This window comes from Alosa sapidissima, chromosome 9 (genome assembly GCF_018492685.1).
Source record: "Alosa sapidissima isolate fAloSap1 chromosome 9, fAloSap1.pri, whole genome shotgun sequence".
Classification (NCBI taxonomy): domain Eukaryota; kingdom Metazoa; phylum Chordata; class Actinopteri; order Clupeiformes; family Clupeidae; genus Alosa; species Alosa sapidissima.
The window spans coordinates 21,563,038-21,584,458 of NC_055965.1; the positions used below are offsets into that span (position 1 = coordinate 21,563,038).

Genomic DNA, 21,421 nt, shown 5'->3' on the forward strand with positions numbered 1-21,421 from the left:
AGCTTATTGTCTTAATTAGTTGTTTATTCTTCCAATAGCTTATTGTCTTAATTAGTTGTTTATTCTTCCAATAGTGTATTGTCTTAATTAGCTGTTCATTCTTCCAATAGCTTATTGTCTCAATTAGTTGTTTATTCTTACAATATCGTATTGTCTTACTTAGTTGTTTATTCTTACAATAGCATATTGTCTTAATTAGTTGATTAATTGACATCTCACCCTTAACTCACTACATTACTTGGGCCTGCTTACTTGATATGTGCATGTAAAATTATCGTATAATAGATTTCCACAATATCCCTTTTGTGAACATATACAAAATGTAAAAATATATATGAGGATGGATCTTTTTGGATTTCGTTTTCATCAGTAGTACCCCACTACATTAAGGTATTATTGGATGAATGACTACTGTTTGCAGTTTTAAATATTGTCTGTTTAAATAGTGTATTTTAGTGTTAGTGTTTTGGCGCCCCCTGGTGAGCTTCTAGTGCCCTTGTTGGAAAAAGAAGCTGACGAACAGTTGGTCTATGCAAGAACTAGCAACAAGAGGAAATAAACTGTATACAATAAACAATTAAGGCAACAGTTAACTTAATTGGCTTTTAATTGCAAATTTAAATAAACTATTCAAGGCCCACATTTAAGCTTACAACATTCATGTTTTTTATCCCTTTGAAACAGAGATGTGGTCAAACACAAGGTTGTTTTTCTGAATTCAGCTCTTTACTATTACAATTTTACAAGTAACTCCTCTCTAAGTTATTCTTCCTAAAGCAGCCAGAATTCAATTCAAATTTCTCATTCTGGCCTAAAGGACACTTACTGATCTGTGCCCTGCTATTTATGTATGTTTATTTTCATTATCAATTTGATATTGTATTGATATTATTGTTATTTTTACTATTTTGCTTATAGGTTTACCAACAAATATATAATGATAATTTTTAACTATCATAATTTTCATATTATGTAAGTCGCTTTGGTCAAAAGTGTCAGCTAAATACAATACCATAACCATTACAATAACCATAATCACCCATCTGTGAGTGTGAAACATAGAATTAGGTTCAGCAGAATGTTTCACTAACATATATATTTTTTTAATATTACTTTCTACATCAGATTCGTGGACCTTTACGTTTAAATGGACTCGTTATGGCAGATAAGACAGTAGAAAAACTCCAATAAAATTTGTATCAACTTTGAGGGACAGCTATGACCATGCAGGATTATCCAGACCAAACGTGACGATTTTGCGACATACTATTCCTATTTATGTACCAGCATGCAAAATTTGAGCCTCCTACATGGTTTAGTTCTTGCGCTGTGGGCTTGTGAACTTTGACAAAAAAAAGAGGCCGAACAAAATCCACACCCCCCTCCCCCTGTAAAACTGGCTGTAGCCTATCTTGGAAAGTATTGATCTTACATAAGAGTAATTTTACAGTGTGTCTCCTGGGTAACATATGTACACCTGGTAATTTTTTTCAGATTTTTTTGATACCTAAGTGCGTGGGCCCTGGTTGAACTGACGTGGAATGACCCAGTAACGTTAGTCCACTCTCTTGACGCTCAATCAATGATGAAAACCTGTAACCTCCTACCGATAGAGGGCGCGTTGTTAGTTTAGTGACTGGGTGACGTGTAAGTTCTTACAGTACCAGGAAGTGAACGGGACAGTTGGCTAACAAGCTACCGTAGTCAGAAACCGTCAAGAGTTTTCAGAAATTTACCAGGATAACTGTAAGATAATAAAACAAAGTTGTATACTGTGGGAAGGAGGAACGTACAAGGGCAGAGTCGTGTGGCAAAATCACGACCATGGTACTGCTGCGAGATTTATACATGCCACTTATTGCTGTCATAGCGCTGGTATCTTTTTGCGACGCAAGAATACACCAACTTACTCTAAAGGTAGGTAACATTACAGAAACGGTGATCAACTATGATCCTAACTGACCTTACACGTTGCACTGACACTTCGTGCCAGAAGGACAGACGGGTGTTCAGGTGTAACCGACGGTCGGACAAAAACACGTATTGTCCCAAGTTGTTGTGAAATAGATGATGATTAGCATCTTAACTTAGCCAATAGCCACCTAGCTAGCTTGGTAATTAGCTAGTTATGAATAAGTTATACGAGTAACGCAAACCCAGTTAACAATCGATAAGTTAGCCTAGTTAGCTTTTCAGCTAACCTTGACATGCTGGTGGAGAGCACAACATAGTTTGTAAAGTCAGAAGACGTGGTAGCAATGTAGCAGGAGACCAACCAAGTCAAGTAAAGTTGTTTGACAGTTGTGTTTGTCGCAGAATTTGGTCACATGTCAGGCATGATGCTCCACGAATGTGAAATTCGACTAGCCGACTCTTTGGTAATCCAGTGCTAAGGTAGCGTAATATTAGGTTAATACAGCTCCACCAAAATAATTGAACTGAAAGACTTCATGACTGGCGTTTCTGTTTCATCTGACCAGCTCAGCACTAACTTTGCCAGCTGTCATTGTACTGGTAATGGTGCTAAACGTTGCAGAATTGCAGTGTTGATGCTATTGAAAATAATACATAAATAAAAAGCTCTTTTGAGATCAGAGAGATGAGAAGGGTAAGCGAGTTTTGCTGTCCAAATATTTTGAGAAAGTTATCGGTAGGTCTACCGCTGCAGTAGGTAACGTTAACTAAGCTAACTTACAGTAGACCTAGTTGTTGAAATAAGGCGTTCGAACCTGTGAGGTTTGTGCAAACTGTTGCAGAAAGTTTTTTGCAGCCTGGAAGACGTTATCTCTTTCTTCAAAAGCTCGACCAAAGACCAGTCTGCATTTGTATTTGTATCAGCGCGATATTAGATCCATATTCACCAATGTTATCTGTCTGTATATGCGTGTCACCAGTTCGGGGAGTCATTGTTCAAGCTCATCCATGCTTACTGTTGGTTTCAATTCTCAGCAATATTAACCAACTTACCTCCATTTGAATCGCCCTTTATCTTTCATCATAGCCTTTTTCTAGTTCTTGTCTTCCTTGTTTCTTACTGTTACAAGTATTTTGTGTGAAAGCTGTGGTCCTCTAAAAATAATCACTTTGGAGGAAGTGGTTTTGGCTCATTTAGAAACAACAAGCCACCCGTTAAACCCCCCCCCCCATTTCTATCTCTTTTCAGAATGAAACGCGTTCCATCATCCACCTTAACACATTTGGTTTCAATGCCAACGGCACTCTGGAGTTCCAGCTAGTGTCTCTCCGGCTGTCACCAGCTCACCTGAAGGCTTCAACTACATTCGTAAGTCTGTGTGTGTGTGTGTCTGTCTGTCTGTCTGTCTGTCTGTGTGTGTGTGTGTCTGTCTGTGTGTGTGTGTGTGTGTGTGTGTGTGAACGAGGCAGTGCTGCGGATTAGGTGGCAGATAGTAATAACTACCGTGAGCTATTTCCCCAATGTGTTGAGCCAGAGTGTGTGTGTGTGTGTGTGTGTGTGTGTGTGTGTGTGTGTGTGTGTGTGAGTGTGTGAGTGTGTGTGTGTGTGTGTGTGTGTGTGTGTGTGTGTGTGTTATTAGGAATAGCGGGGTCAGCACCGCGAGCGAGTGGAGTTTGTTTGTTTGTTTGTTTGTTTGTTTGTTTGTTTATTTGGTTTTTTTTGCTAAAAGTGTATGTTTGATTGCCACGTGTATTAGTTGTAAACTATAGTTTTGTGTCTGGTGTTTGTGTGCGTACGTACATGCTGTATATCATAGTAACACCTATCCTCCTTTCTTCCTAGCAGATTGGATTCAGCCTGGCCAAATCACGAGTGAATGGTGTCCTCGCATACAATGTGAGTATAGCCTCTTCACCATGGAAATAAAGTTCAGTGCCTGTGTTTGTGTAAATCTACGGTGTGTGTATAGAGGAAGAATAAGAGCTGTCAGATGTGTGTGTGTGTGTGTGCGCGCGCAGGGAGAGGATGGGGGGGGGAGAGAGAGAGAGAGACAGAGACAGATAGACAATGTAACTGTGTGTGTGTGTGTGTGTGTGTGTGTGTGTGTGTGTGTGGCGCGCGCAGGGAGAGGAAGCAGAGTCATGTGTGCCACAGGAGAAGACGAACACAGCAGAACCTCTTGCCGTCTTCGCCATCCACACCAACGACCCGCCGAGGTAAGAGTGTGTGTGTGTGTGTGTGTTTGTGAGTGATGTGTATGGTTGCATAGCAATCAACGCAACGCAGGTTACACATGCATGCAAATGTAAATAGATTGCTTTTCTTTGTCCCTGGAAAAACTGGACAGCAGTACAATCTAAATATTGAGACCAACTCTGTTTATTAATTTATTACTGTGAACAAGATCGTAAGCAGACACATCACAACACTTTGGCGTGAGCTCATGTACAAGACACACTGCTCACTTGTTTGTGTGTCAGAATCAGCTTTATTGGCCAGCTTTGTGTAAACAAACAAGGAATTTGACTCTGTTGTACTTTGAGAGCAAAGATTAACCTCTCACTTAACATACAAAAAATAAAAAGAATAAAAACAGAACAGTAAGAATAGAATGAAGGGTAGTAGAATATGGCTATGTATAAGAATAAATACAGTATGTACATTTGTGTGTGTGTGTTCTCAGAGTGGAGCTGAAGCTTTCTGGTGAGGGGCAGGACAGTGTTCTGACGGCCTTCATCGAGAACGAGAAACATGGAGACACCACTAAAGATACTGGTGAGACTCCCGCACACTCAATCATGCTCTCTCTCTCTCTCTCTCTCTCTCTCTCTCTCTCCCTCTCTCCCTCCCTTTCTCCCTGTCTTACTCTTTCTATCTGTCTCTCTCTCTCTCTCTCTCTCTCTCTCTCTCTCGCATACACCAAGCAGGGCCTGCTAAAAGGATGCTATTTCGACTCAATATATCACAACAAGGTATAAGCGCAGCTTATAACAGGGCAGTACAAGTGCACTCGGACCATTTGTACTTTGGGGCACTGTAGCCAGTTGTGCCACTGCTCCCCACATACGAGTCAGTCTCACTCTCTTGATTGGTCACTCTGTGTGTCACTCAGGAACCAGGAAGAAGAGGCAAGAAGATGCACAGGAGAAGAAGCCCAACCCGGTCATCTCCATAGGGACCAAGCCTGCTGGTGAGCCTGCAGGCCAGTTGGAGCTTGTCTGTGTCTTATTTCGCTTTTCAGTTCTGTTCAGCTCATTCGTCCTTTAATGTGTGCACATATTTTAGCTGTGGAAAACAGTGTTAACTGTAACGCACGTGTAGGCCAGTAAAGCTTCCTTGAATTGAATTGCGTCCCAGACAAAGCTGTTGACCAGAGGGACGGTGACGAGAAGAAGGCCCCGGATGCGCCAGCTGTTCCTGGGAAGGAAGGAAAAGAGGAGAAAAGAACGCCTCAAGACATACAGGTAGTGTGTGTGTGTGTGTGTCTGTGTCTGTGTGTGTGTGTGTGTGTGTGTGTGTCTGTGTCTGTGTGTGTGTGTGTGTGTGTGGTGTCTGTGTGTGTGTGTGTGTGTGTGTGTGTGTGTGGTGTGTGTGTCAGTAGCGTGTGTGTATGTGTGACAGTAGCATGTGTGGTGTGTGTGTCAGTAGCATGTGTGTGTGTGTGTGTGTGTGTGTCAGTAGCATGTTTGGTGTGTGTGTCAGTAGCATGTGTGTGTGTGTGTCAGTAGCATGTGTGGTGTGTGTGTCAGTAGCAAGTGCGTATGTGTGTCAGTAGCGTGTGTGGTGTGTGTGACAGTAGCATGTGTGGTGTGCCTAACATGTGTGTGTCTCTGCTGTCTGCAGCTGAAAGACTTGACCAAAGCCATCACCATCACCCTGTCCAAAAATGGAGATGACTACAGCTTCAGCGTAAGCACACACACGCACACACCACTATCTGCCTGCTACATGGATGCCATACACCATGCCCTATACTTGTTGTAGTAGATGCTATTTGTGGTAGATATATATATAGCTGTCATCTACATCTCTCTCTCTCTCTCTCTCTCTCTCTCTCTCTCTCTTTCTTTCTTTCTTTCTTTCTTTCTTTCTTTCTTTCTTTCTTTCTTTCTTTCTTTCTTTCTTTCTTTCTCTCTTTCTCTCTCTCTTTCTTTCTTTCTCTCTTTCTCTCTCTCTCTCTCTCTCTCTCTCTCTCTCTCTGTCTGTCTCTGTCTGTCTCCTTCCCTCTCTCTCTCTCTCCCCACAGTTCAACATGACGTTTGGTGCCTTGGCTGAGGGTCTGTACAACCTTAACTTCCACAACTGTTACAACCGGCTCCCTGCCAACCCACTGCCATACACCCTCAGCGTAAGCTCAGCTGTGTGTGTGTGTGTGTGTGTGTGTGTGTGTGTGTGAGCCTGTGTAAATCTAGGAACCCTCAGCGTAAGCACAACTCTGTGTGCGTTTGGGCCAGGGGGGGTCTGGATTTGGGGGCTTAGCTTCAGCCAATTAGCATGGCATTTGGCCACCGACATTTTCCAAAACATGGCGTTACATGGTTGCAACTTCCAGCACCAGTTTGCTGATTGGTAGATGACAGCTCATGCAAGAGTTAAGTGTTGGGCACGAGTGTCCTCGCGCGTCCATGTTGGTTAAGCATTTCTGGAAGACAACAAATAAAACAACTGCCTATTTGGATTAAATTAAAGATACTTGAGTTAATGCCTACATGATTTAGGCTGTATTATACCAGCTTTATGATAAATAAAAGCAAAAAAGTAAATGTTTTCATGTTACTATATTATTTGCATTATTTGTAGGTTGACAAGATAACAGACTACGACAATACATTTTAGCAGATGCGTAGCAATGACCTAAATCCAATGATTAGCCTACTCACTCTGTTTTATAGGCTATTTTAAAATGCACAGGCTGTAGTTCCTACCTGTAGTCATTGACAATGCAGCGTTGGGGTCATGTAACCTACAGTATGTCTCCCCTTGATTTAAAATGAAATAAATGTATATGACATTTGATCATATCGCAATCGCAACTTCTGTCAGAAAAATCACAATTTGATATTTTTCCCAAATCGTGCAGCGTGTGCGTGCGAGTGTGAATGAATGAATCTGGGAACCGTCAGTACAAACTGCTCTGAAATATCCCAGAATTCCAGGGATGGGAATGTGGTGAGTTGGGAACTTTTCGTGTGTGTGTGTCTGTGTTTCTGAGCATCTGATAAGTGTGTGTGTGTGTGTGTGTGTGTGTGTGCCCGTGTGACCCTCAGGTGAAGATCGTTGAGAGGAACTTGGGTGGTTTCCTGTCGGCGGCTGAGATCCCGCTGCCCCGCCTCTACATCAGCATGGCTGCAGTGTTCTTCACCGCCGCACTCATCTGGGTCTACACGCTCATGAAGCACAGGTACACACACACACACACACACACACACACACTCATCTGGATCTACACGCTCATGAAGCACAGGTACACACACACACACACACACACACACACACACACACACACACTCATCTGGATCTACACGCTCATGAAGCACAGGTACACACACACACACACACACACACACACACACACACTCATCTGGGTCTACACACACACTCTCATCTGGGTCTACACGCTCATGAAGCTCAGGTACACACACACACACACACACACACACACACACAGACACACACACACTCATCTGGGTCTACACACTCATGAAGCACACACACACACACACACTCATCTGGGTCTACACGCTCATGAAGCACAGGTACACACACACACACACACACACACTCATCTGGGTCTACACGCTCATGAAGCACAGGTAAACACACACACACACACACACACACACTCATCTGGGTCTACACGCTCATGAAGCACAGGTACACACACACACACACACACACACGCACACACACACACACACACACACTCATCTGGATCTACACACTCATGAAGAACAGGTACACACACACACACAGACACACACACACTCATCTGGGTCTACACACTCATGAAGCTCAGGTACACACACACACACACACACACACTCATCTGGGTCTACACACTCATGAAGCACCAGTACGTACGCACACACACACACACTCATGAAGCACAGGTACACACACAGACGCACACACACACTCATATGGGTCTACACACTCATGAACTCATGAAGCACCGGTGAACTCATAAAACTCCATATGAATATTGGAGGCACTTGAGAGTTGAGATTTTAAAGTCCTGTCTTGATCTGACGAAAGGCAGAATGGCTGGAATGCAGAGGCGTGTTTTTATTCAAAAGGCAAAGTGATAAGAAAAAGGAGAAAGGGCTTTATCGGCTGTAACACACACACACACACACACACAGACACACACCACACAGAGTGTGTTCCTCTTAAGTAAGTGCCTCAGATCTTTGGAATCCTACGGGACTGTTAGGATCCCCACACTGAAGAGCATTAGAGGGACGCTGATTTACAGCTTAGCAGCATTCCCTACAAACTTTTTTACTAAGCATACTGTGTGTGTGCGTGTGTGTGTGTGTGTGCGTGGTGGTTCTGCAGGTACAGCGTGTTTAAGATCCACTGGCTCATGACTGCACTGGCTTTCACGAAGGCCATCTCTCTGGTGTTTCACAGTGTAAGTCTCTCTCTCTCTCTCTCAAACACTCACACACACACACACACACAATGTATCAAGATGTATCTCATAATACCATAGGTCATGCACGACCACAGGATGGCTATAGCATAGGTCATGCGCCATTGAATGAGGGTGTTATGTGTCCATGTTAACAGACTTTCACCTCTTTTCTGTGTTGTAGATAAACTATCACTTCATCAATACTGAGGGTCACCCCATTGAAGGCTGGGCTGTCATGTACTATATCACTCACTTGTAAGTGTGTGTGTGTGTGTCAGCGCTTTATCACGATTATTGAACACGATTGCTCAACATTTTTGGAAACATTATCCATGTTCTAAACATAATGTTGTTTAAAAATATATATAATTCAACTGAAAAAAGCAACGGTTTCATAATGTCACCTTGGAGTGAGAAAAGCACAAAGTAGGTGGCTTGCAGATAGCTCAATAGCTTACAAAGTGGTGTTTTTGTAACTTCAGTGTAGATGATTGTGATTCATTGCAACTTCAGCAATGTAGGCTACCTTACTTACCTTCAAAAAATAGCTCCGTACAGCTGAAGCCCAGTCTACAGTCTGCCTCAGTGAGAATCCTAAACTTTGTCTGTGTTCAGTTTTCGATCCTGATTGGCTGCATTCGTGCTAACTAACAAATCAGACAGCGGGACAATGCTCTTGACCACAGAGTAGCAAATGCAGGGAGTGAGAGACGCTTTACAGACAAAGTAGCACGTTTCATTCTTTATCCATTTCAATATCGGCTTATCGGTGGAAAAAATGACCGATACCGATTATTATAAAAATGCTAAAGATTGGCCCTAATAATCAGCCAGGCCGATAATTGGTTGACCCCTAGTTTTTAGATTTAATAGTGCTAGTTTCACAAAAGTATTACAAAACTTAAGGGCACAAACCCTAAACTTATTTGCCATATTAGAGTTAGCTCCACCATGTTGGATAATTTTCTTCAATAGAAGTTCACTTTCATGCAACGTACGTCTGGAGTGGTTGTTTTGCAACGTTAAATGAAAAGGCTAAAGATTAGAACTATTTGTGTGGGTGGAGGATGAACGTACAAAAATCTAAATAAAGGATGGAAACTGGAAACAGTAATGGAACTGTTGTATAAAAGCAAAATGACACTCGTGGTCATTGGTTGGTAAAGGATATCCCAACGACTCTAGTTGCCAATTACAGCCATGGCGACATCCTTTACCATCCCCACTCCCACTCATGTCATATTGCTTAATAATTAAAAATGATAAACATTACATGCAAATATACAATTACGTACATGGAAATATTTGTCATTATACACATGACACGCTTTAATTCCTTGCAAGGAAATAATTACCTGTTAATTACTTAATTGAGTAATTGATTGCATAGAATTGAAACAATTACTGTACATGCAGCTCTAGTACGGTGTAATTTCCTTAATGTCATTACATTTGTGCTGTGATATATCTATTTAGTACAATTTCATGTCAGAGTACTTTATTCATCCGGAGGTAAATTTAGGACATTAATGAATAGATAAAATAAATAAATTGCATATGAACATTCTGTGAAATTAACAGAAATTTAATTCAATTTGGCCTTTATGGAGATGGCTCTTCTGACAGGCTGAGGGGAAATGAATATTTTGTTTTAGCGCAAAAAAAAATAAATTAAAAAATAAAAAAATGTTCCAAATGATCTCAATTCACAATGTTAAATTACTGTACAATCAGCTCTAGTACTGTTTGATATAATCCTGTTGTTGCACTTGGCCATGACGAATGATGACGGTTGGTTGCTGTTCCCCTGACAGACTGAAGGGGGCGCTGCTTTTCATCACGCTGGCTCTCATTGGCACTGGCTGGGCCTTTGTCAAGTACATCCTGTCCGACAAGGAGAAGAAGATCTTCATGATAGTCATTCCACTGCAGGTGTGTGTTTGTGTCCGTGTGTATTTTTTATTGTTTTTTTAATTCTACTGCGTATGTGTGGGTATGTATTTGGTTGTATCAGGGTTCCCACGGGTCATGGAATTTCTGGAATATCATGGAGTTTTGGAAAGTCTATTCCAGACTCATAATTTTTGGGTCAAAGTCAGGGAATTTCGTTGTAGCAGTTTAAAAAATGTACTTGCCAAAAATAATACATTAATTAAAATATCGTTTCATGCAGAATTGGAGTATATCTGGTTATTAGCCCTACTGCTTGCCTGAGTAGCCCAAATGTTTTTATTGCCCATGCCCATGTATTCATCTCCCGCTCTAAAGAAGTAAACGATTCTTGAATGCTACGTGGCTGCTCTGAAATCATTGGTTGGTATATCGCTCAGTAATTTATATGAAGTCATGGAAATTCAGGTTTTTTGTCAGGAAAAGTCATGAAATTTTACGTTTGACTTAGAGTGGGAAACCTGTTGTATGTTTTTGTGTGTTTGGGGTTGTGGGTGGGTTACTGAATGGCCATGAGTGACTAAGCAAGCACACATGTATTCATGTGTGTGTTTATGTGTCTCTGTGTAACTGTGTGTGTGTGTGTGTGTGTGATGGACAGGTCCTGGCCAACGTGGCCTACATCATCATTGAGTCAACAGAGGAAGGCTCCAGTGAGTATGCCCTGTGGAAGGAGATCCTCTTCCTGGTCGACCTCATCTGCTGCGGAGCTATCCTCTTCCCAGTCGTCTGGTAAGTATGTGTGTGTTGTTTTTTTTTTTTTTTGTTGTGTAGAATATGTATTTTAGAATGGTTGGATTTAAATTTGTTCATAGCAAGACTGTGTGTGTGTGTGTGTATTTGTGTATTTCCTTGCATACATGGCTGTGAAACAAGTGCATTGGAGTTTTGCTCTACATTTTTTATCTTCCACATTTGTGTTGTTTCTTCCTTCCCTCACTTCCTCCGTTGTTTCTTCCTTCCGTTCTCCCATCCTTCTCTCTACTCAGGTCCATCCGCCACCTCCAGGAGGCCTCCACCACTGATGGCAAAGGTGAGACGCACTCAAAGCTTTTACACCAAAACACCTAACAGGACCTCTCAGACAATAATGCCAGAGCCAGCCGAGGTCCCCTGGCTCTAGTTTTAACTAATAGACTCTGACATGCCTTGGCATTGGTGAACTAATAGACTCTGACATGCCTTGGTATTGGTGAACTAATAGACTCTGACATGCCTTGGCATTGGTTAACTAATTGACTCAGCCAACAGCTTTTACACCAAAACCTGAAGACCCAGCTCTTTAGAGAACATCTCCTCTCATAGCAACACTTACAACAAGTCTTACTGATCCTAGCACTCACCAGCCATCTTAAACTGACAAGTAACTGTTAAAAACAGCACTCACTGATGCACTTATTCTTACTGTACTCTAATGTTTTTAAATTGTCCTAAAATTGTTGAGAATTGCTCTAAAACTTAAACTGTTTACCATGTTGTTAGTCGCTTTGGCTAAAAATGCGTCAGCCAAATGTAATGTAATGTAAAAACACCCAACAGGACCTCTCAGACAACAAAGCCAGGTCCCCTGGCATTAGTTAACTAATTGACTCCGACATGCCTTGGCATTGGTTAACTAATTGACTCAGGGATTCCCTGGCATTAGTTACCTAATTGACTCAAGTACTCGACTACAGCTATCGTATGTTCAATTGACATATGATGCAAAAATCTACATGTTGACACTCTGCCTCTCTCGCTTGGCAATGGTAAGAACAACTCACACCGCCAGCAGCTTCTACACAAAAAAACACCCAACATGACGACATACTTGCAGAGAGAAGCCAGCACAGATCCTCAGGCACTAGTTAACTAAATGACTCAGAGGCCCAATTTACCTAAATGACTGAGATCCTCAGGCACTAGGTATCTAAACGACTCTGAGATCCCCAGGCACAAGTTAGAGGAAGTGCCGACTTTTTGGGACTTTAGCTTATTCATCGTATTCCTCAGAGTTTGATAAGTCCATACATACCCTTCTCATCCGAGTGTGTGTAGTTACTCGGTCTGACACACCCACTGCTAGCCTAGCTTAGCACAAGGACTTTGAAGTGGCCGGCTTCATTAGCCTACACCTCCCAATAGTGACAAAACAATTCCAACATTTTTCTATTTACATGCTGTGATTTGTATAGTTACAACCTGCCCTGCTGCTCCTTAACTACAGAGAGTGTTGTATTGAACGATCTGCCTCTCTCTCTCTTTTTAATATGAGGGTCAGAGAGGTTGTCAGTGTCAGTGTTTTATGGGTGCTGTAATGGATACGAGTGAATGGGAATGATTACTGGTTCAATAACCAAATGTTTTAAATCTCTCTCTCTTTATCTCTCTCTCTCTCTCTCCTCCTAGCTGCCATGAACCTTGAGAAGTTGAAGCTCTTCAGGCATTACTATGTCATGGTGAGGACAGTGCCACCCTCAGTTACTTCTGCACATCACACCTCTATAGTATTACACAAACAACATTGTGGATGATTATTCTCTCTAACTCTAAATCGCTGTCTCTCTCCCTCTCTTTCTTTCTCTCTCTGAATATCTAAATGTCTGCCTGTTTTCTCTCTTTCTGAATCTATCTATCCATCTATCTATCTATCTATCTATCCATCTATCTATCTATCTATCCTATCCATCTATCTATCCTATCTATCTGTCTGTTTCTCTATTTCTCCTTCCCTCTCTCCCCCTCTTAGATTGTGTGTTATATCTACTTCACGCGGATCATCGCCATTCTGCTGAAGGTGACCGTGCCGTTCCAGTGGCAGTGGTGCTACGAGGTGAGTTCAGTCCAGACCCAGCAGCCATTTTGTCTCGCTCAGCAGTGGCATGGCGGCTTTGAGTTTAGTGTGTATGTTGAGTGTGTGTGTGTGTGTGTGTGTGTGCATTTGTGCGCGTGAATTGCAGCAAGTTTTGATTTTTTTTTTGGATCTCATGATTCTTCTCTCTTTTTCTACTTCCTGTTTCCATCTCGATCTCCCTCTGTCTGCAATCTCACTGTCTCTTTTTTTTCTCTTTTATATCATTACATCTACCTTTCTCACCCTTCTTTTTCTTTCATATTTCTCTCTCTCTCTCTCTCTCTCTCTCTCTCTCTCTGTAGTTCCTGGTGGAGGTGTCCACCCTGATCTTCTTCGTGCTGACGGGCTTCAAGTTCCGGCCGGCCTCCAACAACCCTTACCTGCAGCTCCCACAGGATGAGGAGGACATGGAGATGGACGAAGTGTGAGTGCGTGTGTGTGTGAGTGTGTGTGTGAGTGTGTGTGTGTGTGAGCGAGTGTGTGAGCGAGTGTGTGAGCGAGTGTGTGTGAGAGAGTGTGTGAGAGAGTGTGTGTGAGTGTGTGTGTGTGCTCTAATAATGTCTGTGAGAATATCTGTGTGGGTTTTACTGTATGCCGGGCTCTAAATTAGCACCTGCCAAGCGCCAATGGCGAGTATATTTTTGTATTAGGGGCTAAATCACGGCAGGTACTGCGCCACTTTGGCGTGTGGAAAACACCTGAACTGCGCGAATAGGCCACTTCATTCTGCCACGTTTTGAAGTCCGTCTGTCTTGAATTTCCCCTTGGGGATCCCCGAGCGCCACTGTTGTAGCAGGCTGCTCACTGTGTCGGGATTTAGTGTGTGCTTCACCTCACTGTGTGTTCACTGTGTGCTGAGGGATCAAAAGATTATATATACTTACTTAATAAAGTATCTATCTATGTTAAATTGGCTTGCCATATCAACTCCGCTTTGCATCAGTGTTCTGTTCGCCCAATGTTGACCTGGCTACTTGCCAAAACGAGAAAATGAGAAAACAACTAGATCGCCACACAAATAGAACTTGAAAGTTTCAGATGCTCCATAGAAACGTAGCCTATTACTTGCTTACTTTCACTTTCAATGATCGTAAACAAACTACTCACGGAATGATATGAAAGACGTGATTCACAACTCAAAACCCATTGCCACTGTCATATTTGATATTTTTGCAGTGGTCATTAAAGCAAAGATCTTTGATTACTGGCCAAGATGGAGCAGCGCAATTCGTTCACTCCGCTTCAACAATTTCTAATTATAGAAAATTATTGGACCTCCGGGAAGGCCCGTTCATTTGAATGGAACTCGCACCGGAACTTGTGAACTTCTGAAGCTTTCTAAAAAAAGCTGTATACAATTTAGAATTATAGGCTACAAAATTATTGGACCTCCGGGAAGGCCCGTTCATAATTGTATAATTGGCTAATGATAGGCTACTTTCAAAATAGTTATGAATCATTGTTTAGTTTTGGCCAGTGAAAAATATGTCTAGCCGGTGAATCTACCAGCCACATTGGCTAGCAGGTCAAAAAGTTAATTTCGACCCCTGACTGTGTGTGTGTGTGTGTGTTTAGCGTACCTGTCGTAGTCTCTTTATCAATAGTTTTATTTTTCTCCTTCTCTCTCTCCAGTTTGACAGAATCCGGCGCGCTCGAGGGCATCACCAAAGTGAAGAAGACGTCCAACGCTCGCGAGCGACAGAGAGAAGCCACCTTATGAGAGCCGTGCGCGCCGCTCCTGGGTCCCGTTTGAGCTCCGCCCACGGGCGCACAGGGGGAGGAGTCTGGACTCTTGTACCCGCGCCCCCCCCCACCCCCCCCCAACCCTTGTGACCATTCCTGCTGACGGTCACCACCATGGCAGCTGTCATGGCCAACCGCAGCGTCGCTATGCAACAACAACAACAAACAACAACAACAACAATAACTACTACTACTAACGAGACGTAAAGAGCAGAACAGTGAAAAGATCGACGGAGTTAATGATAAACGAGCGTCTTCGTTTTGGGTCCCTTCTCCCTATAGCTTTGAGACACAGTTATACTAGCCTTTCACACGACCCACCCCACCCCCACCCCCTTTGTGATGGCTTGCAGTGGTTCATTCCAGAGACTGTGCTCCCCCTTAAAACCTTATGAATGGTATGGACCAAGGTGGAGATGGACTTGTGGTGGTGTTTTTTTCTCTCTTTTGTTTTTTTTCTGTTTTGTTTATTTTTATTATTATTTTTTATTTATTTCTGTTTTTTTTTTTTTTTTAGTCTCATAGAATTTCACCCGTTTATCTTTGTTTCTCTTCTCCCTTCTCTTCCTTTCTCCATGCACGCTCTCTTCTCTTCTCTCGTCTTTCTCTCCATAGTTTATCTCTTCTTTATATACTTTTCTCTCTCTTTTCTTTACCTACCTTTCTCTCAGGGAAGGGGAGAGATGTTGAGATTCCAAAGATGTGACATGACTTTTAAACAATCATTTGGCTTGTATAATTTTATTCAAGAAATCGTTCTAACAAAATAATTGTTATTTAAGTGGTACATTTTCTTTTTTGTAATTTGATGTGCTGCAGTTGTGTTTTAATAACAAGATATATATATATTTTGTTGAGTTGTTGTGTTTGATTATGGGGCTAATTATTATCTGTGCCCGCAAATACCTGCTCGGTTGAAAGACCGTGGCTTTGTAAACTGCCCCTCCCCCTCCAGTTACAAATCGAGACGAGACAGGCTAAACATCTGAGGCCTTTTACCATCAGTGTTGTGCAAATACTTGTTCTTCTAAATACATTCAGGTGTTTGCTTATGTACGTACGTGCGTGTGTGTGTGTGAGTGTGTGTGTGTGTGTTCTGTGAGTGTGCGTGTGTTCTGTGAGTGTGCGTGTCTGTGTGTGTGTGTCTGTGTGTGTTCACACATGCGCATGCAACGCTTCTGTCGACTCTACGAGCAGTTATAACATGCCGGTCCTATATTGTCTTGGTTCAGTGTGCCTACTGGCCGAATGAGTTAACTTGTGTGATGCAGTAGCCTATTTGTGTGGCTTTTTTGTTTGATTTATGGATTGTTGTTTTTTTTTCTTTTGTTTTTTTTCCTGCTTTTGCTTTCCCCCTCTGGCAGTAATTTTGAAAGATTGAAAAAAAAAAAAAAATAGTATTAGACCGACCCAACCAAGTTTCATAATAAAGCGTCGAGAAAAATGGCGCTCACAGCCTCTGGCGCTACCTTTTATTTTACGAGACCCAATTCAGTGGACTTTGATTACTTAAACTGGACAAGGGTCTAAGCGTTTCCATGGTTTCCTTAATCAACTGTTCTGTAGATCTGCATACTGTAAGAAACTGGGCAAGCGTCTTGAGGGTGCAGACGTGTCCGGTTCATGCCCTACAACAGGACCGTCCTAGTTTTGGAACTACGACTTCATATCAGAGGTCAGATAAATGAGGACTTGACTCACTCTGGCCAAGATTATCACCCCCAACCCCCCCATGACCTTTATTTTGCCTTGCTGTCAGAAGGTTGACACAGTGCTGTCTCTACTTGTCTTTTGAAATAAAATAATTGAACGTGTTTCGGTGGTTCTTTGGTGTGTGTAAAAATAGTGCCTTATTTCTGGTTATCAAATACTGTATGGATGTCATTTATAAGAGGTTTTGACTGTGTTGATGGATATGATGTGTCTATTGCTATAGGCCCTACGTGACTAACCATATGTTTCAGAACATCTGCGGCACGGCGGTGGGTTATATGTTTAATCTGTCATAGCTATTCAGTTAAAACTTGCGTTTCAGCATAATAGCCTTTTTGGGGGGAAAGTGTTTTGAAATGAACAGTTTGTAAATTAGTAGGCAGCTAATTTTGGGGGGGGAAAAACTTTGAAAGATTCCACCAAGGTCATCCCTCGCAGTGACTGGCATAAAGAGTCTTTAAACCTCATACATTTGTTTCTTGTCGCCCCAAATCAACTCTACGAGCAAAGTATCCCCCCATAATTAAAATAGCCTACTAATAAAGTAGGTTCCTTTGTGAACAAAAAACCTTTAACATATTTTTTTCCATTCATAGCAAAATGTGCACTGTCATAGTGAATACTGCTGTAACGCTGTTTATAGCCTAACCAAGGCGAGGGTGGCACCGGCGCGTAACTCAATATTGCGTCCAACGTGACCGCCGTTAGCCTACGTCCGGTCGGTCCCTCTGTGGAACCGTTATCTCGACGTCAGACTGTCAGAACGAGGAACGAATTCATTAGGTCTAGAGACCATTGGATTCCTGAACTCTCAGTCGGCGGTCCAGCCTCAAATTAACAATGTGAGTAAATGCATTTCTGCGTGCGTTATTTTCGTAGGCTACCATCCTAGCACCTTGAGGCGCTTTCATTGAGATTTATATTATGTAACTTTAAAATGCAGTAGTTTTGGACATAAGCTACCTCGTTTAAGACGTCCTAGACATTCATAATTCATCTCCATGCAGGTCATTGAGATGTAGCCTACAGATGTAGGAATGACGCATGTTAAATGTACATGTAGCAAACTCGTATGGGGCATATAAAATGCTTCATATACAACTTCATTGTAAGTGCGAAAAAAGACGGTAGGATATCTTACTTTATGGTGTGAAACATGACTGCACTGTCCGGTTGTCTTGCATCAAAGTTGTCCGCGCCGGTTTACAGTTTCGCCGATGGGACGGGACTCCTGTATGCAGCGGAGTCAACTTTCTCCGCAGTGCAGTGAGGCGCAACGTGCCGGAGCTGACCTTCCAGCTCTGGTCGCATTCTCGCGCTCTAGCTATAGGATTATGTGAGAGAAACCTAGTCTTAAGTCGTACCCAACCAAACTGCATCCTTGGGTGGTTTGGGATTTTGGTTATTTCATATGCCGTTGCGGCGTTGCCAACGCCTAAATTTACATGCGTTTTGAGATCGACCTTATTTTACCCCACGCACGCAGCCTGCCCGGGATGGCACAAGACAAAAATGACGCAGCACATCTCTCTCTCTCTCTCTAAAAAAAAAAAAAAAAACGTTTCATGTTTTATCCCCATCTAGTAAATTATTAATATTCCTATAATGTCCTATAAAAGTTGTAGAAGTTTTTTTTTATTATTTTTTTTTTTCATTTGTCTTTGTCGGCCTTTATGTGTGTTTGCAAGTTATGCCTCTTTTTGTTTTCGTCTCAGGGACTTCATCGCAGGTTTGCTGTTGGTGGTGTTTCTCGGCTCTGCAGAGAGTGGGGTTGGGTAAGCAAAAAACATTACCTTTAAATGTGGGTGTGCCTGTGTGTGTGTGTATGTATATATGTGTGTGTGTGTGTGTATCTGTGTGTGTGTGTATATGTGTGTCTGTGTGTGCGTGCAGGTGTTTGTGTGTGTGTGTGTGTGTGTGTGTGTGTGTGTGTGTGTGTGTGTGAAATTCCTCACACTGCATCCTTTCTCCCCTCATTCCCCCTGAAGCCCCAGTAACTCCAGCAGCAGCTTCTGTACGGAGTCGAAGGAGTGCCTCCAGTTTGACCTGGTGTGCAAAACAGAAGAGTACGAGGTGAGCAGCGGCAGACACACACCAGTCCTTCTCTTGACACACACACACACACGTATGAAATGCGCTATATAAATAAACTTCACTTGACTTGACTTGACACACACACACACACACACACACACACCAGTCCTTCTCTTGACACACACACACACCAGTCCTTCTCTTGACACACACACACCTACCACTACGGTGTGGGCTATGACAGGTACGCTAAACACACACACACACACATACACACACACACACACACAGACATACACCAGTCCTTCTCTTTAACATAACCCTGTTTCCTTACTTCAAACGCCATCAACATCTCTTTAACTTAACCCTGTGTGTGTGTGTGTGTGTGTGTGTGTGTGTGTGTGTGTGTGTGTGTGTGTGTGTGTCACAGGTGCGGCACTACAGCCCTACCCGCTGGGTCTCTACAGATGCGGAGGCCTATTTCATGGGGGTGGGAGCAGCGATGGCGTTCAGGAGACTGTTCCAGTACATCACAGGAGCCAATGAAGGCGGTGAGGCCTCAGCTGTATTGTACGAGCTGTAAAAGTAAAACTGTTTGGATGCATATAGTTTCTGTGTAGATGTGCTTGGAAGGATGTGTATTTGGCTGCGTTATTTTTTCATCTTACTGTGTGTGTTTGTGTTTGTGTGCACGTCTATGTGTCTGTGTGAACATGCAGGTGTCAAGATTGAGATGACCGCTCCGGTCCTGGTGAAGATCCCAGAGGAAACCAAGATGTGGGAGCCGGCCATCTACACCCTCAGCTTCCTGCTTCCCTCAGCCTATCAGGACAGCCCTCCTGCCCCCACCAATGACAAGGTCAGTCACAACCACCAATCAAATCATAGTTTGGCCATTAGTCCCACCCACTCACTAATCGATTGAAGTCCTGAGGAAATGGCAGTGTCACAAAACAGGTATGCAAATTATGTCAGCAAAACAGCCAGGTTTGTCAAGAAAACCAATAGGAATACCTATCAACAACTTGATCAATGTCTCAGCAACATTCTACTGCTTACAGGCAACCGAGCCATCCCATTGGTTGAAATGAACAACAATAATATGATTCCATGTGTCCTGTGAGTAAGAACAAGCCTTCCTATTGGCTCCACCAAGCAGGGAAGCTGTTCCCAGCTCTCGTGAACAGATGAGCTTTGTCATTGGGACTGTGAGATTTCAAAACATTCCAATTGGCCCCAGTGCACCAAGGAACCCTCTCCCAATGACTCTGAAAGTACAAGAGCTCCTATTGGCAACATTGACTAGACAAGCGCTCTCTGGCCAGGCCAAGGTCGGTTGAGGAAGCTGATTGGTCCCTGCCATGCCTGTGTGCCCTCCCCCTGCAGCTGTACTTCACGGACATGCCGGATATGGACGTGTACGTGCGGAGCTACGGCGGCTGGATGCTGTCCGTCACGTCCAGACTCCACGCCCACCTGCTGACCAAGGAGCTGCAGCGGGCACAGGCACAGTACAACCACACCTACCACTATGGGGTAGGCTACGACAGGTACGCTAAACACACACACACACACACACACACACACACACACACCCCTTCCACTACGGGGTGGGCTACGACAGGTACGCTAAACACACACACACACAAACACACACTACCACTACGGGGTGTGCTACGACAGGTACGCTAAACACACACACACACACACACACACACACACACTCACTCTCACACACACACGCACACACACCTTCCACTACGGGGTGGGCTACGACAGGTACGCTAAACACACACACACAGGGCCGCATTTGGGCATTAATTGGGCAAAGGGGCTGCTGCCTCGGGCCCGGCCACTAGGGGGGCCCGGCGCCGGGACATTTAAAAAAGAAAACAAGTATCATCACCTGTCTTTGCTCGTATCAATGCATGCTATCACAGACAACAATGGCTTCGCATGAGACAATTAGGAAATATGAAAGCGGATCTCGAAAAAAGAGAGAGCTTCAGCCAGACGTTCTCAGTAATGCGCGCCAAAACCATGGCCGTACGCACTGTGCGTAACAGCCAGGCTACTCAACAACGAGAGAGAATTTCCCCTGTGTGCGTGTATTCACACCAAATTGGCCTAGGCTACCATAACTTCTCAACTCTGAACAGTAGCCTATTCCATTAACTGCATGCCAGTAGGCTATTTACAATTTTCTGTAAAGTAAAGTTTGAACGTTATCAAAATCAACTTAATGCATAACTATGCACGCGCGCACCTTTTGTTTGAGCAGGAGAGATACACAGGCATGCTACAGAAGTTGTAGGCTAGCTTGTTGTTTTCTATTACTATCTATGCTGGTTATCAGCAAACAATGGTATGAGCTAATTCATTAACTCGAGACTCATCATGGATATAACACGTTTTTTTTAAAACAACGAAAACAGAAAGGATGGAGACAGCAAAGCGAGAGGAGTTATTTCAAATGGGCTAGCCGCAAGCACAAGGTAGGCAAGATTATTGCTTGTCAAAATGTTAGGCTAGCATTACCACTGTTTAAAGCCATACATGAACGTAGCCTTCGCTAGATCAAAACTAGCTTAACTTT

At 43.1% G+C, this 21,421-nt stretch overlaps 3 protein-coding genes and 1 long non-coding RNA gene across 6 annotated transcripts in view; 2 read left to right on the top strand and 2 right to left on the bottom strand.

Annotated features, from left to right (window-relative positions):
* The window catches only part of LOC121718035 (NACHT, LRR and PYD domains-containing protein 12-like), a 1,225,568-nt gene that overhangs the window by 728,382 nt on the left and 475,765 nt on the right, over positions 1–21,421 (bottom strand). The gene's annotated exons all lie outside the window — the stretch shown is intronic.
* On the top strand, positions 1,653–16,892 carry LOC121718059 (protein GPR108). Of its 2 annotated transcripts, none has more exons than XM_042102880.1 (19): positions 1,653–1,917; positions 3,164–3,283; positions 3,758–3,811; positions 4,040–4,131; positions 4,599–4,690; positions 5,028–5,105; positions 5,273–5,379; positions 5,759–5,824; positions 6,162–6,263; positions 7,183–7,316; positions 8,474–8,549; positions 8,734–8,807; positions 10,367–10,484; positions 11,104–11,234; positions 11,492–11,535; positions 12,891–12,940; positions 13,231–13,314; positions 13,638–13,759; positions 14,968–16,892. In XM_042102880.1, exons 1-19 carry the CDS (start codon positions 1,825–1,827, stop codon positions 15,053–15,055), a joined length of 1,725 nt encoding a protein of 574 aa, XP_041958814.1. In that variant the 5' UTR covers positions 1,653–1,824; the 3' UTR covers positions 15,056–16,892. The 2 variants fall into 2 exon arrangements, with proteins under 2 accessions (XP_041958814.1, XP_041958815.1); XM_042102881.1 differs by having other exon boundaries at positions 3,761–3,811.
* The window catches only part of soul5l (heme-binding protein soul5, like), a 7,687-nt gene continuing 3,755 nt past the window's right edge, over positions 17,490–21,421 (top strand). The window contains exons 1-6 of one of the 2 annotated variants that reach the window (XM_042102948.1): positions 17,490–17,633; positions 18,507–18,566; positions 18,780–18,864; positions 19,256–19,376; positions 19,545–19,684; positions 20,212–20,375. In XM_042102948.1, coding sequence (XP_041958882.1) covers positions 17,632–17,633; positions 18,507–18,566; positions 18,780–18,864; positions 19,256–19,376; positions 19,545–19,684; positions 20,212–20,375 — 572 coding nt within the window. In that variant the 5' untranslated portion in view covers positions 17,490–17,631. The remainder of the gene's footprint in view (positions 17,634–18,506; positions 18,567–18,779; positions 18,865–19,255; positions 19,377–19,544; positions 19,685–20,211; positions 20,376–21,421) is intronic. The other variant, XM_042102947.1, reaches the window with a different exon arrangement.
* LOC121718113 overlaps positions 18,439–21,421 on the bottom strand; it is a 3,354-nt gene continuing 371 nt past the window's right edge. Inside the window, exons 2-4 of the long non-coding RNA XR_006033849.1 lie at positions 19,276–19,402; positions 18,747–18,837; positions 18,439–18,547 (exon numbers count right to left, since the gene is read on the bottom strand). This is a non-coding gene — a long non-coding RNA (uncharacterized LOC121718113). The remainder of the gene's footprint in view (positions 18,548–18,746; positions 18,838–19,275; positions 19,403–21,421) is intronic.